The 16793-nt window shown below is 48.3% G+C and overlaps 1 protein-coding gene across 1 annotated transcript in view; it reads right to left on the bottom strand.

Annotated features, from left to right (window-relative positions):
• Positions 1-16590, bottom strand: part of ARHGAP33 (Rho GTPase activating protein 33) — a 60686-nt gene extending 44096 nt beyond the window's left edge. Inside the window, exon 1 of the mRNA XM_015408578.1 lies at positions 16568-16590. Within this exon, the coding sequence (XP_015264064.1) occupies positions 16568-16573 (6 nt within the window). The 5' untranslated portion in view covers positions 16574-16590. The remainder of the gene's footprint in view (positions 1-16567) is intronic.
• Positions 16591-16793: the final 203 nt, after the last annotated feature.

Genomic DNA, 16793 nt, shown 5'->3' with positions numbered 1-16793 from the left:
TCACCGCATCTAGCAACTCTCTAGGAATTCCCCCAGTCTCTATGGTCTTTACCATAGAAATTAAGGAAAATCCTAGAGCATTGCTTAGCATCACTTCCGGGTCTTCCACCAGAAATGACATCGCCACATTGCGCAATGCTCCCTCTCCCCATGCCGTGCCCCCCAAAAGCTCCCCGGATAACCCTATGCTTGACCCTATGCTCCCTCAACAGTCCCACAGCTAAAATGAGGGACTGTGATTCAGTAGGAAGGAGCCGTGGATCAGTGGCAGAACATCTGTTGTCATACAGAAGGTCCCAGGTTCAATCCCTGGCATCTCCAGGTAAGGATCAAGTTGTAGGTGATGTGAAAGACCTCACATTGAGATCCCGGAAAGCCACTGTCAGGCTGAGTCGGTTGAAACTAAACCCAGCGAAGACGGAGGTCCTGGGCCTGAGTCGAAACGGTTTGGGGTTGGGGCTCCCTCTCCCGACCCTCGACGGGGTACCTTTGGTGCCCGTGTCGGAGGTTAGAAGTTTGGGAGTGCTCCTGGACTCCTCTTTAACGATGGAGGCCCAGGTAGCAGCCACTGCCAGGTCTGCATTTTACCATCTGCGGCAGGCTCGGCAGTTGGCCCCCTTCCTCGACCGCGAAGACCTGGCTACAGTGATCCACGCGACGGTTACCTCAAGGCTAGACTACTGTAACGCTCTCTACATGGGGCTGCCTTTGTCGCTGATCCGGAAGCTGCAGCTAGTGCAGAATGCGGCGGCTAGGCTGCTGATGGGCCTCCCCAGGTGGGAGCACATCAAGCCTGGGTTGAAGGCGCTGCACTGGCTGCCTATAGCATACCGAGTCCGCTTCAAAGTGCTGGTACTCACCTTTAAAGCCCTATATGGCCTGGGTCCGACCTACCTGAGGGACCGCCTTTCCCCATACATACCCCCGAGAGCACTTCGGTCAGGGACCCAGAACCAGTTAGTGGTTCCGGGCCCCCGAGAGGTAAAATTCGCTGCAACAAGGGCCAGATCCTTTTCAGTGGCGGCCCCCACCTGGTGGAATGAGCTCCCGGAGGAGATCAGGGCCCTGCGGGACCTTATGCAGTTCCGCAGGGCCTGCAAGACGGAGCTCTTCCACCGGGCTTTTACATAGGGGCCGCCACTGTCACCGCTGCCGCCACCACTACCAACGGTGGCAATACTATCGTAGTCGGGCGTGCCCTTGGAAACTTAGCGATATAAGAACCACGCAACAACGAAAGCAACAGACTGACTCGGACTATTTCTTGGTTAGTGGTACCCCAATTGGGGGCCGTAGGAAGTCATCGTAAAACAACTTAAGGCCATCTGACAAAGTGCCAATGTTCTGATCCAGCTTCATGTGTATTCATGATGTGTATTTAGATGCACCCTGGTTTTATTCCCAACTTGGAACTCTGGGTTCTGCAATGGCTTCATAGATGACCTTTATTCTACCAACTCTGGTCACAGGTTAAATAAAAAAAAAAGTAAATGGTGGGTTTCTTCTACTGGGCCACAAGAGGGCTGATGCCAAAAACAGAAACACCACTTCACCACCTCCTCTTCCCCAGTTCCCCACAATGCCGAGTAAAAGAAGAAGTATGACATGATGTCCTTCTGCCCTGATCCTACCTGCTGTGCCTCCCTGGCTGCTGCCTTTTGGGTTGGGGAAAATTGAGTGTGATGGATTAACACAGCAGGCCTGTACATAGTTACTCTCATCTAAGCCCACTGATTTCAACAGGCTTAGACGAGAGTATATTTGCATAGGATTGCACCATGCAGTAGACATTAAACACCTTTCTAGAACTTCTCGCTATGGTGTCTTGATTTCAGCACTTTCATCTGTGGTGGAGGTGGGGGCGGTGTCACATGGTAGAACAGCCCATCATGAAAAAGATGCTTGCCATGGAGGACAAAAGGAAATACCTCTTTACACAGAGAGTGATTAAAATGTGGAATTTACTGCCAGAGGATGTAGTGATGGCCACAGACATGGACGGCTTTAAAAGGGGATTAGACAGATTCATGGAAGATTGGTCTATCAGTGGCTACTAGTCATGGGGACTCAAGGGAACCTCCATGTTGGACTTCCGGTCGACGGAACAGCGATGGCGGACGCTCTCCCCACAATGGGGGAGGGCGAATCGCACATCAGCAGCCTGGAGGGGTGCCACCTCAAGTGACACCCCCGCAGAGCCTTTGTGATAGGCTCTAGGCCAGGGGGCTTTTGAGGGGTAGCCTCTTCGACGGCGTAATGGCGGAGAATTGAGGCGCCCCAACGGTCCAGTTGCTGAGTGGCCTTCGGGCACAAACTGGACTGACCGGGACAAGCGCCGCAGATCGAGTGGAATGGCATATAACGGAGCGCGGTCAGAAATTGACCAACAGTGAACGTGAGTTCTAGAAAAACGGACTAGTTTAAAAAGCGACACACACCCCCGCAGCTGAAAAAGTGACGGCAAAGAGGGCGAGCGGACAACGGACAACGAAGTGGAAGAGGGGAGGAAACAAATCGAAAGTGTTTTGAGAGACTTATCTAAATTGCGAAGTTGTTTGGTGATTTTCCCGAGTTGCGTAGAAGCTGTAGAAATTGTAAACAAAACCGAAAGATGGTGGCCCAGCAAAGAAAGTTTCAAACGAAGCCAGGCAGTCAGAGTCCGAAACCGGAAGAGGGAGCAGATGTCTACAAACTCCTGGCGGATATGCTTAAGCCGGTGATGGAACAACTCGATGGTATTAACCAGCAATTGACCGTAATGAATAAAAACTTTGCAGCACAGCAGCTTCAGCTGAACAAAACGGAGAAAAAAGTGGAACAGGCAAACGAGAAAATTAAAGAGATAGACACCACAAGCAAGAAGTTGAAGAAAGGGTTAGATGTCGAAACGAAGCAGAATTGCCAAGAGAATCGAGTTTTGCAACTGCAGATGGAAAAAGCTAACACGATTCTCAGGTTTCAGGGGGTTCCTGAAACAGATCGAGAAGATTTGAAGAAGGTGCTCAGTGAGATTATACCTCCAATAATAGGCTTAACAGTGGAAGAATTTATAAACGAAATGGAGTCAACCTTAAGTAAAGGCAGAAGGATTTGGAAAATGGCCTTTTGAAGCGGAGAATAAGAAGATGATCAGAGACTTCTCTCATAACAACTAATAAAATAACATATAAATAGCGAATTGTTATAAGCAAGAACTCTACAAGTATATTGTGATACTAAAACTAATTGTACTAACATTTTTACTAACAGTGAAAATATCTCCTCCTCTTGGGGTTTTAGTTTAGTGTGGTTTGCTTTCCTTTATCTTTAGTTGTAGTCCTTTCCCTAATATTTCTTTGTAGTTTGTAGTCTTTGCAAAATAAAAAATATCCCTTCGGGGGGTTAAAAAAAAGGGAACCTCCATGTTCAGAGGCAGTCTACCTCTGAACCCCAGTGCTAGGAGGCAACATCAGGGAATGGCCTCGGCTTCTATGCCCCATTGCTGGACTTCCAGAGGAACTGGCTGGCCACTGTATGAGACAGGATGCTAGACTAGTGGGACCACCTGTATGATCCAGCAGAGCTTTTCTTATGTTCAAACTGGAGACCAGAGATCTTGGGATCTGCAAACGTACTCTGGGAGAGTGAGGGCTGCCAGTACTTTGGAACGTCTATGTGGCTTACATTTTAAAATTTTACTTGAAACATCTGAATTCCACCTTTCCACCCAATCAAGAAGGCAAACATGAAAACAAGAGTCTTCTCCTTTTTCTGAGAATGGGAACTGGGATTCTTTACCCTAAGGGAAGGAGACGGAATTGGCATTCCCCTCTTTCAAAGGGTCGGAATTCATAGAGCCTAAACATTTGAATTTTCCAGAAAGGTTGAACCCATAGGGGCTCCCCCACCCGGGTGGGGGGAGGCTGAAAATCTGTGGAAAGTTGAAAACAATGCTATACTTGCTTTTTTACTAGGCTTACTCGTCTTGCTGTTCAACAACATGAAATTCATTATCTATAACTTAAATCAGCATATAAAATTGTATCTGGCATATTTAGGAAATGTAAAAGTATAAATGCCTTAGTTTTCTACAGGCAGAGTCGTGCATTTACCCCCACCGCAGAGAGTGAGAGTGAGCCCTTACGTATGAATCATTACCTGAGGCTGTAGAGATTGTCTTACATAAAAATCATAGTACTACACATTCTGAATGAGTTGCGACTTTGTCTTTAAATGTATTCCACTCATTCCAAAACTGAAAATATTTCCTAGTAGAGCCAGCATGGTGTAGCAGTTAGAGTACTGGATTAGGATGTGGCTTGAATCCACTCTTTGCCACAGAAGTACACCCTAGGGGACCTTGGACCAGTCACACACTCACCCTAACTCATCTCACCAGCCTAAAATGGAGGAGAGGAGGACAGGAGCTAGTGGTAGTGCACCTGCCTGGCATGCAGAAGGTCCCAGGTTCAATCCCTGGCGTCTCCAGTTAAAGGATCTGGCGGCAGATGGAATGCAAGACCTCCACCAGAGACCCTGAAGAGCCACTGCCAGTCTGAGTAGACAAGACTGGTCTTGATGGACCCAGGGTCTGATTCAGTATAAGGCAGTTTCATGTGTTCAAGGCAAGCTGCTTTGGGCCCCCACTGTGGAGGGGGGGGGTGGAGGTGAGGTTTAAACGAATTAAAAATAAACACATAATTTTTTTTCATTGCTCCCTAAAATTTCCAGTTCTTCTGTTGGGAAAAACTGCAAAGCCTTGGATTTTCCCTCCCATCTCTTTACGCCTTTAGCCACTGCTACCTTCAGTCCTGCTAGCTTTCAGACTATCTTACAGCACCGGCCAGAATATCTGATTAGTTTCTGGGATCCAACAGCTCAGCCTTGGGAACCTTAACTGGATGAGCGGCACCAAGAAGGTCCAATCCTAATGCAATCATATCTGGTGGAAAAGTGAACGGTTTTTCACCTATCATCCAGCCCAAAGGATTCTATCCTAGACACAGAGACCGATTCCCCACAAGCGCTGCTCCACGCTCGCTCTTCCCTTTTGCCCCGATGGTATCCTTAAAAAACAGGATTGAGTAGACGTGGGGAAAATCACGCGAAGGGAAGAGCAAGCGTGGAGCAGCGCTTGTGGAAAATTGGTCCCAGAGAAGCTTCTCTCTGTGTCCACAGAGAACAATAGCTTGTGGTAGTTGTCATTTAAATACCAGAAGTTCAGGTTTGTTTGATACTGGTCTATCTCCAGGTAGCTCCTGACTCTAAGTTCTTCTGTAATAAGAGACTTTATCACTGTCTTTGGTGCAAAGTCCCTTCCAATCAAGCAACGAGACTATGGTTGCCAATCTGCAGTTGGAGCCTGGAGATCTCCCGGAATTACAAATAATCTCCAGGCTACCAAGATCAGTTCCCCTGGAGAAAATGGCTACTTTGAAAAAGAGACTCCATGGCATTCTACCCTGCTGAGGTCTCCCCCCTCCCAGCCCAAACCCTGCCCTCCCTAAGCTCTACCACCAAAATCTCCAGGAATTTCCCAACCCAGAGCTGGCAACCTATTGTCCAGCCTGCCAATCCAGCTCTGCCTTGCAAGCCCTGCGCTCTGTGCCCTCACTGCCACTGGTGGTGGCAACCACAGATGGATTTTTCAGTGGTGGCGCCTCACGTGTGGAAATGGCCTTCCCTTTGAGGGTTGCCTGGCAACTACTGCTTTTCTTTCTTGTAGATGTTATGCCAAAATGTTTCTTTTAATAACGGGGTTGATTGTTCAACGCTGTTTTTATAATGCGTTTTATGTTTCCGTGCTCTGGCTGGGTTTTTAATGCTCGGCGCTGAGGAACAACTTTTAACGTTTCATGTTTGTATTACATTTTATCAGCCACCTGGGGCGGGTTCCCTAGAGAGGCAGCACAGACATTTTCTAACTATTCATTTCAAGTCTGAAAACCACCGGTCTTGAACCTTTCTGCTGGGCATCCAAGCGAACGTGCCGGGGGAATTATTATAAAGTGCGTTGGCCAGACTATGTCTATATTGTCATCTTGTTTAGTGCTGTGGAGAGACAGGCTACAGTCCTACGCTATGGCCACTTGCCTGGGAATAAGCCGCATTGACTAACATGAGACTTTCTGCCAAGGACACCTGATCAGGACCGCTCCCAGAGATTCCTACCCAGAACCACTGTGCTGGGTACACAACTGTATGTGTGTGGGTGTGTAAAGTGCCATCAAGTTGCAGACCTCTTACAGTGACCCGGGCAAGCGGCTTTCAAGGCAAGCGAGAAGCAGAGGTGGTTTGCCATTGCCTTCCTCTGCAGAGTCCTCCTTTCGGTCTCCCTTCCGTGTACTGACCCGGATTCGCTTCCGAGAGCTGACAAGATTGGGCTGTACCATGCCACCTTCCCTTCTGGGTACATAGATACCTGTCTGTAATCCGCGGTCAAGTACAACGGCACCTTGAGTGTGGCTATCTCTGAATCAGGGTCAAAACGAAGGCACTGTTAATTTTGGCAGGATCTAATCAACCTTCCGGCCTCCTGAATTACTTGGGCGTTCTGTTCAGCGGTTAGCACCCTCTGGAGCTCTCGATACACGTTAAACAGTAGAAGGAGCTATAGATTTCCCCTTGAGGTTTCCAGGAGAGGAGAAATTTAGATCTTCTGTCTGAATGCTGCCAAAAGTCTCATCACTTTCTTTTTGGCCAAGGGAATAATGTAGCTGCTTTCCAGGTGTTTGAGAACCCCTGGCTTGGTCTGCTCACATGGAGGAGATCTAGAAAATGAACTTTGCTTCTGATATAGGGTTGCATTCAAATTCCCCCTTTCTGGTGCCTACCGCTCACATGTCATTCCTCAAGGTGCCCTAACTCCCAGGGGCAGCATCTAAGTGGGCTGTGGGAGAGGAAAGTTCTGTGCCATTGATGGACAATTTAGTCTGGATCCATCTTATAATGTGTAAAAATTCTTTAGAATTTTGTTTAAACAGGAGGGGAGTTTCTAAAGCTTGCAGGCTTATGTAAAACCCAAACACTTGCTAATTGCCTCTGCTATGGTCTTCAGATCTTGATGATCCCGGATAAGAATTCTATGGTTCAGAGAGCTATGCTTTTGCATTTAGGCAGCTTCCTCATTCTGAAGTCTCCATCCTCCTGCCTGTACAGACCTGCGACGCTCCCAGTGTGCCATGTGCTACTGAAACAAAGCAGTCGGAAAAGGCAAGACCAGAGTACTGCATTTCGCAGCCGGAACAAAGCATGGAAACAAAGTGGTTATGGAACTTCAGCACTAGCCGGAAAGCGGAAATCTGGTACACACACTGTCCAAAACGCTCCAACTTGAGGCACATATGCAAATATATTTCTATATTTAGAATAATGATTCCAATAACAATTTACGGATTTGTTTACAAGATCATCTCTTTAAAAAAAGAAGAAGAACACAGTTCTATCTCTGATCGCAAGACTCCAGAGCACCTCTCAGAGCTGCTCCAGACATGGATCGAAGCAAGTCTTGTATTCGCGATCAGATTTCAACCTTGCCAGGGAACCAGGAAGAAAAGCCATCGCTCTCTGTGGAACAAGAGCTATTACAAAAAGGTTCCTCCCGCTAAGTCCCAAGCTCATATGAACAGATGATGCCCCTTCTTTACCTCCACCTGCTATTTTCTTCTAGCCCCAAATTAACAGCAAACAATGGCGAAAAGCTACCTCTGCCTCCAGAAATGAACGACAACGCCTGATCTCCCCCCACCCCCACAGTGCATTTCATCAAAGTGCCTCTGACTGAGCACCACACTTAATATCGAAATTTGCTCCATCTGCAGTTTTCTAAACCTTTGCAGTATCTCTGACTTAAAGGCAGCCTTTGATCACATGCAGGGGAAAAAAAAAACTAGGGCTCAACCCTGAGCACACAAGTTCAGTGCTCACCCAGCTTTTCCAGGTAAAAAGGATCCCATATTACAAAGCTGGGACTGAACTGCACTCAACCAGAACAGATTTGTGTTAGGCGAGATGGGCAGCAGGTCTGACCCAGCGCAAAGCTGCTTATTTTACGTGCTACAGTGAAATGTGGAGGCTGATGACAGACACATGTTGGCAGACAAATGCTGTGACTGTCCAAAAATTCTCATATACGACAGGGAACATGGAATCACTAAATGGGTCTGTCAACCTTCCATACGTCCAAAAGGTAGAGGGATATTTTCAGGCATTCACAAAAATGCATCCGGGATTATCAATATTACCCAAACGTTGGACGATTGTTCCTTGTGACACAAATCAAGGCGTCATATCTGATGAAGTAGGTCTGACTATGAAAACTCATCTGGTGATAAAATTGTTGGCAAGATGCCGCAGAACACTTCTGTTATTTTAGGTGCTGAATGGTCCACTTGTGGGGTTATTGAAACTGCTCAGGTACCTGTGCACCGGTTTGTGGAACGGCATAGTCCAGCCCAATCTCATCAGATCTCAGAAGCTAAGGATGGTTAGTACTTGGGTAGGGGACCACCAAGGAAGACTCTGCAGAGGGCAGCAGTGGGCGTGGCAAACCACCTCTGCTTCTCAATTGCCTCGGAAGCCCCTTGCTGGCACTACCATACGTCCATGGTCGAGCCTGATCTCATCACATCTCAGAAGCTAAGCAGGGTCAGCACTTGGATCGGAGACCACCAAGGAAAGCTCTGCAGAGGAAGGCAATGGCAAATCACCCTGTGCCTTGCCTTGGAAGCCCCTTGCTGGGATCACCATGAGTCAGCTGCAACTTGACGGCACTTTGCACAGACAAATCAGTTGAACAGGACGTGGAATGTTACAGTACAGGCCGATCTTATCAGATCTCAGAAGCTAAGCAGGGTTGGTACTTGGATGGCAGACCTCCAAGGAAGACTCTGCAGAGGAAGGCAACGGCAAACCACCTCTGCTTCTCACTTGCCTTGAAAGCCCCTTGCTGGGGTTGCCATAAATCCACTATCCAACCCAATCTCATTAGATCTCAGAAGCTAAACAGGATCAGTACTTGGATGGGGGCCCACCAAGGAAGTTCAGAGCCTTCCTTGGTGGGCTCCCATCCAAGGCAACGGCAAACCACCCTCAGCTTCTCACTTGCCTTGAAATCTCCTTGCTGGGGTCACCAAAAGTGGTGCAACTTGACAGCATATATATTCATTTATATTTGCACACCCACCACAGAAAACTGAAATTTTGCTCAGAGCACAATGGTAGTGATAAAATAAGGAACAAAAAGACAATGAGTCTGAAAGAGGGGCAAGGTACGTCTCACCATCAAAGTGGTAACATAAAGCACACCATGGAATGTTTGAGCTACTTTCCCGCTGCCTGGAAAATTGACATTCCTTGCGGCTATTGACTCACTGATTTCCAGAAAAGATGTGCAAGGACATAAGCACCTTTCTTTCAAAATTCAGAAGGAAAACAACCATGAACGAGGAAATGATTATGGTTTCCCCACACCCTCAGTAAGTTGATAAGGTGGTAATGCGTAACCAAAGACATCAGCTATCAGAAAGGTACGAATGGAAATCCTTTCAAAGCTTTCTAACGTAGAGTTATGCCAACAGGCTGAAGTAACTCTGCAAAGGATTGAACTGTTTGGCGTGTAATGGAGAGAACTAATATTTTCATTGTAGTAGAAGCCAGTACAGAGCATGGTAAGCCATATGACAGGGGTGTCAAACATAAGTCTCGGGGGCCAGAACCAGCCCGTCCAGGGCTCTTACCCGGCCTGCAAGTAACTGGTATGTAGGGCAAAGGGAAAGGAGTTTGTAAGCCGCTCTGAGACTCCTTCGGGTAGTGAAGGGCGGGGTATAAATCCAATCTCTTCTCTTCTCAATTGCTTTCACTGCTAGGAATCAATTGCTTTTATTTGTATTTTGAGTAAAATATAATATCATTAATTGGGTTCTCCTGTGTCCTTTATAAAATTTATATCTCCGGTACATAGCATTAAATTTTACGGCACACATGGCCTGGCCAGACAAAGTGACATTTATGTAAGATCTGGCTCTCATAAGAAATGAGTTCGACACCTCTGCACATATCATCTGGGTCATGGGAGTCCTGTTCCCTCTCCACCTCCTGCTGGAAAGCGCCGTCAAGTCACAGCTGACTCATGGCGACCCCGTAGGGCTTCCAAAGCAAGAGACACTGAGAGGTGATTTGCCATTTCCTGCCTTCACATCATGACCCTGGTATTCCTTGGAGGTATCCCATCCAAATACTAGCCAGGGCCAACCCTGCTTAATTTTGAATGAGATCCAGCTAAGCCTGGGTTCTCCAAATCAGGGCTTCCTCTCTATCAGTCCCCCTTGATTTGGGGGAAAAAATGCAAAATACAACCACTACAGATGAATATCTTTAAAAAAAACCTTTCGATTTGAGTCCAGTCGCACCTTAGAGTTCCAGCGTATCAGCTTTCTTAAGGATTAAGGAGATAAGGATTCTTCTCTTGCTACAGATGCTAATTCTCTGGCCCTAAGCGTTTCTCCCCTGCTCTAATCAAGCTGATTACATTTTGCATTGTACCTCTTCATCCAGGCTCCTTTCTTTGGTGTAGTGGATAGCAGCGCGGACTGTAATCTGGGAGAACCGGGTTTGATTCCCCGCTCCTCCACATGCAGCTGCTGGTGTGACCTTGGGTCAGTCACAAGTTCTTTCAGAGCTGTTCTCTCACAAGCAGTTCTTGAAAGAGCTCTCTCAGCCCCACCTACTTCACAGGGTGTCTGTTGTGGGGAGGGGAAGGGAAAGGAGATTGTAAACTGCTCTGAGACTCCTTCCGGTAGGGAAGGGCGGGGTATGAATCCAATTTCTTCTTCTTCTTCTTCTCTTTCCAACACCCCTCCCACTTTCTGATATATAATGCCCCAGGGATCTCCATTCCTACATGTATCTGATGAAGATACCTTTGACTCTCAAACACGTTTACTTTGAAAATCTTGTTGGTCTCCAAGCTGCTACTGGACTTGAATCAAGCTCTTACAAAAACTGAGTTTATTATTATTTATTGATTAGATTTCAAACTGCCCTCCCCTGAAGAACTGGGCTCAGGGTGGTGTACAACATGCAATAAATTCATATAATGCAAATAAAAACAGTAAAGCACAATGATCAAACCAAATCGATGATGCTAAGAAAATTCCAGTAGTGTCACTGCCTTACGGGGAGGCAGGGAGTGCCAGAAAGATGGAGCCGTCGCTGTCCTCAACCAAACGCCTGGCGGAACATCTCTGCTCTTACAGGCCCTGTGGAACTGAATTAGGTCCCGCAGGGCAGGGATGTTATCCGACAGAGAGTTGCACCAGGTTGGAGCCAGGGCGGAGAACCATATTCATCATGGATGCTACATATGGCCTACTCCCATTCATTCCCGGCCTTTCTCTCTTCTGCCTTTGTCTACCCCCATCTAACAAAAATAGTGTGTGAGAACCAGCATGGTAGAGTAGTTAAGAGTTGGGTACCCAAAGGTTGGACGAGAGAGGAAAAAATTCTGCGAGAAGAAGAAGGAGAAGAAGAAGAGGAGGAGGAGATTGGATTTATACCCCGTCCTTCACTCAGAGTCTCAGAGCGACTTACAAACTCCTTTCCCTTCCCCTCCCCAGAACAGTCACCCTGTGAGGTAGGTGGGGCTGAGAGAAGAAGAGAAGAAGAGATTGGATTTATACCCCGCTCTTCACTTGGAGTCTCAGAGCGGCTTACAAACTCCTTTCCCTTCCCCTCCCCACAATAGATGTAGGTGGGGCTGAGAGAACTCTGACACAAACTGCTCTTTTTCAAGGACAGCTGTGCCAGAGCTTGTGACTGACCCAAGGTCACATCAGCAGGTGCAAGTGGAGGAGTGGGGAATCAAACCCGGTTCTCCCAGATTAGAGTCGGCGCACTTAACCACTACACCAAACTGGCTCTCTGAGCTCTGAGAGAACTGTCCTTGAGGGAACGGCTCTGACAGAACTATGGCTTGCCCAAGGTCATCCAGCAGCTGCAAGTGGAGAAGTGGGGAATCAAACCCGGTTCTCCCAGATTAGAGTCCATGCACTTAACCACTACAACCAAACAATATATGTATTTATCAGAGTGTCAGACTAGGATGGGGGACACCCAGGTTTAAATCCCCACTCAATCATTTATCTAGGGAAGGTCAGTGGTGCAGTGTGGCATGCAGAAGGTCCCAGGTTCAGTCCCTGGCATCTCCAGTTAAAAGGATTGTGGAAGAGGTGACGTGAAAGACCTCTGCCTGAGACCCTGGAGAGCTGCTGCCAGTCTGAGTAGACAACACAGGCCTCAACAGACCAATAGTCGGGTTCAGTATGAGGTGCCTTCATGTGTATCCATACCCCGCTTCTCTCCTAAAACCAGACTCAGTGTCTTGCCCAGCGCTCCCTCTAAGCTGTGGAGTCCTGTGAGCAGAAATTCTACTTTGTGAGCCACTGGCATTAAAGTTGTGAGCGAGTGATTCAGCTGCTGCGTAAATTAGTTTGCTCTGGAGCCATCCTTCCTGAGCTAGGACAAAAATGTGCAAGCTGGAGGGTAAAAAACTGTGAGCTAGCTCACACTAACTCATCTTAGAGGGAACACTGGTCTTGCGTATCAGAAATTAAAATACCACACAAATAGGGAGGGATCCAGGATCCCAAGAATTCGTCATCACGGCTAGCGAACCACTGGACCACCCAGGGATTGAACAATTAGACATTGTCCAAGGCTCTTTTATGTCATTCTGCTCTGAAGAACTTCCTGAACTGTTAAGGAAAAAATCCGTCTCACTTGCTCCGCCAAACTCTTCCCATGTGCCAGAGCAGTCACAGAAAAATATCCCAGCCTGGGCTAAAGCAGATCTCACCCCTACACAAGTAGGTACCATTAATAAAACCTTGGCAGACAACTAAAGTTGCTGCATCTATGGGGAAAGGTGGTCCCTAAGATACGAAGGCCCTGAAGTGCTTTCAGAGCTTAAAGCCAGCACCTTGAGCTGGATACAAAAATCGTTAACCTACATACCAAAGAACTGGGGAAGGGGATCACGTGCACATAATGCTTTGCCCCTACTAACAGTTGCAATTCACGTTTTGAACAATTTGTAGCGTCCGCACTGTCTCTCAGGGCAGCCCCACGTTAAGTGCGTTATGATTCAGGGCTCTTTTTGTAGAAAAAGCCCAGCAGGAACTCATTAGCATAATAAGCCACACCCAACATCAGAAACCCATTAGCATATTAGGCCACACCCCTGACAGCAAGCTCATTAGCCCAATACAGCCACACCCATTTTTTGCTTCTTATTCTGTTTACCTTGTTTGTTGTCAAAACCCAGGGCTTTTTTTGGAGCAGGAACTCCTTTGCATGTTAGGCCACACACCCCTAATGTAGCCAATCCTAATGCGTTTCTGCTGTTGGGTGTGGCCTATTATGCTAATGAGTTCCTGCTGGGCGTGGCCAACTTGGGAGCCAGCCGGAACTCCGTTCCTGTGCGTTCCTGCCCAAAAATAGCCCTGAATTGATCATCCAGCCTCAGCGTTCCTGCCCAAAAATAGCCCTGATCATCCAGCCTCGAGGTTGCCATAATGTTGATTGGCATGGCTAGGCCATTTCATTCCAGGAAGGGAGAGAGCTTCTTTGCCAGATGTGGTAGTGGAGGAAAGTAACTGTCTTACGGTGACCCCGCAGGGATTTCAAGGCAAGAGACGTTCGGAGGTGGTTTTCCGTTGCCTGCTTGTGAGCTAGTAGCAACCCTGGACTTCCTTGGTGGTCTCCCATCCAAATACTGGCCAACCCTGCTTAACGTCGGAGCCCTGATGGGACTGGACTAGCCTGGGCCACCCAGGTCAGGGCAACTGTGTTCAGCGGTCTTTTAGCCACTCATTTCAGTTTGTTGGAAACAAAATACTACAACAAAACCCTTAGGTGGTGGTGTGATGGAAAGCGCCATCCAGTCACAACCAACTTATGGTGGTGACCAGTGTTCCCTCTAAGCTGAGTTGGTGTGAGCTGGCTCACAGTTTTTTAGCCTCCAGCTCACAGATTTTTACTCTAGCTCAGGAAGGATGGCCTCAAAGAAGACTAATTTATGCAGCAACCAAATGGCTCGCTCACAACTTTAATGCCCGTAGCTCACAAAGTAGGATTTTCACTCACAAGACTCCACAGCTTAGAGGGAACATTGGTGGTGACCCCACAGAGTTTTCAAGGCCAGAGACGATCAGAGGTGGGTTGCCATCGCCTGCCTCTGTGTAGCGACTCTGGACTTCCTTGTACTGACTGGGGCCAACCCTGCTTGACAAATGGACCTGAATAAAAAGCTCCCTGGCGGACCTCGGGAGAGCCACACACCCACTTTCTTGCTCTGTTGAGCCCACCTTACAAGAGTGTTGGGAAGGCAAAAGGGGGGGGGAGCAATTTCACCATCCTGAGTTCCCCAGAGGAAAAAGCTGGTAGAAAATAAGTTCATGTCATTTTGCATTTCGGGGTTTTCACTGTCGTCTCAGGACTGAATGTGAAACATGACCTTCCTTCCGTAAATCTCACATTTCGCAATGAGATTTAAAGAAAAAAGATCTCATTCGTTTTTTTAAAAGGATGACCTTACAAGCATGCGAAGCCGGGAGAGGAGCAGAAGAAAACTCTGCCGTAAGCCAAATGAAAGAACAATTGTAATGACAGCCAAGGACCTGAAGCACTTTAAATGCTATTCCAATTACGAGCTAGATTCCCCCCCCCCTCCAAGAACGGAAGGAGGTTTGAGAGAGAGAGGGGGGGGGGGGGGGAGAGATCTGCTCACGATGTATACACACGTCCTGTTCTGGTCTTTGGTGGACAGGTCTGGTAGGCTTTCGTAGTGGGTTAGATCCAGACAAAATTTCTCCACAATCAGGAGAGGTGTAATTCCCGCCCTTCCTGCTGCAGACCTGCAAATGGCCCTTCGTGCCATTCCTTTTTTTTTCGAAGCAGCATTTGGGGGCGATCCAGAGGCTGCAGCAGGAGGGTAGGAGGCAGGAAAGTTGTGTTCCGTCGACAGAAGAGCTGTCTGTCCCTGGATAAACCTAGGCTGATAGCTTCCAACCCACTGTCTCAAAAACATGCAAAACCTATTTGACCAGAGGCAACAGTGAGACAAAAGCACGTCCACCCATGCTCCCTCTAAGCTGTCTTGTGAGCCAAAATTCTACTTTTTGAGCTACTGGCATTAAAGTTGTGAGCAATCAATTTGGCTACTGCATAAATTAGTTTGCTCTGGAGCCATCCTTCCTGAGCGAAGACAAAAATGTGTGAGCCAGAGGCTAAAAAACTGTGAGCTAGCTTAGAGGGAACACTGACATCCACCACACGAGGCAAAACCCTTTCTCTTTAAAACCATACATTCAGCATCTGATGATTGGGCAGAAAGCTGATTTTGGCTGGACAAACCATCTGCAAGAGAGACCTGTTGTGAACAGTGTTTTGCACAGAAAACTCAAAAGCTGGTGGGGTGAAGGCTTTCTCCCTCTTCCACGGGGAGGGGCACAGGACTGTTTTCTCATCCTGGTACTTCTAGCCCACCTGACACAATGGATGCCAGACAGCTCTGTACTAAAACCATGGCAGGAAGTGCCTGTCCAGGTAAATCCAGGTAACTTGTGAATATCACCCTAGAGCTATACTCCTGGCTACCAGGGAGGGGGGGTGTTTCTGGTCCTGATCCCACCGGACCTCTCCCACCAGACTCTTCACTGCCTGCTTCCTGACGTGGCTTTTGACCTCTCTGCTGGTTATCCAGCCCTCCAGGCCAGGCCTTCTGGTACCCCAATAGCTGAAGCACAGAACAGCTGACTATCCACAGAAGGATAATTGAGAGGAGCAGCACTTTCTTATTGCAATGGAGGAGGCTTACCCCCCCCAAACACACAATGATTCCAGAAAAGGGGGGGGGATAGCATTCCTGTTTTTCCATAGCTCTTTAGTGTAGAGGAATTCGAGTCTGGAGCCAAGGTGCCCGTTGAGTTTCTGGGACAGCAAGGCGTTTTGGATCTCTAGATCTCTGGAGTTTGGGGGGATTTAGTAAGCGCTAATCCCAAACCAGGAAAAAGAAAACGCATAAAGGAGAAACAGGAACTCAAAGGACCTGACCCCTCCACACATGGTTTTTCTCCCCCTCCTTACAAAATCCAAACCGGGGGTGGGGGGTTTCCAAAAGGAGAAACTGGGAACGGAAAGAGGAACAGGAACTTAAGAGACCTGACCCCCATCTGGTTGGTTTTGGGGTTTTTTTAACCCCCGTGGTTGGTTTTTGGGTTTTTTTAACCCCCGTCCAAAATTCTGAGTCGTCTTTTACGTCTGTTAGGACAGGGAGGAAATTTCTTTGGGGGGGAACAGTGTGGGGCCATGCCCTCTTCCTACCTACCCACCATGTTGGGGGGGGGCAAGCAGGGGCAGGGCTTTGTTATGGGGCGCCCAATCCGGGGTTTCGATGGTAACAGGTGCATGTCTGGGGAGAAGCGCGCAGCCGGGCCGGAGCCACCCCGCCCGATCCCCTTCCCCCTTTCCAGAGCGAGGGGGGAACCAGAGCGCCTCCCCCCCAAAAAAACTCTGTATTCTTTGAACTCACCACCATGGCGCCGCGATCCCAGCGCGCCGCGGCAGCAGCCCGAGCCAGTCCCGGGCCGAGCGGGGACAGTAGGGGAGGGAGCAGCACGGACGCCCAACGCTGCTGCCGCTGCTGCCGCTGCTGCCGCTGCCACCCGAACCCCTTACCTCTCTTCGCAGCCCTGGCCCTTCACCTGCACCGGCACCAACCGGCTGAAAACACTCTCCGACGCCATCTTACGCTTTGC

This window comes from Gekko japonicus, unplaced genomic scaffold (genome assembly GCF_001447785.1).
Source record: "Gekko japonicus isolate JY-2015 unplaced genomic scaffold, Gekko_japonicus_V1.1 scaffold1388, whole genome shotgun sequence".
Lineage (NCBI taxonomy): Eukaryota > Metazoa > Chordata > Lepidosauria > Squamata > Gekkonidae > Gekko > Gekko japonicus.
The sequence above is the reverse complement of the archived record's forward strand: the minus strand, read 5'-3'. Positions and strand labels throughout refer to the sequence as shown.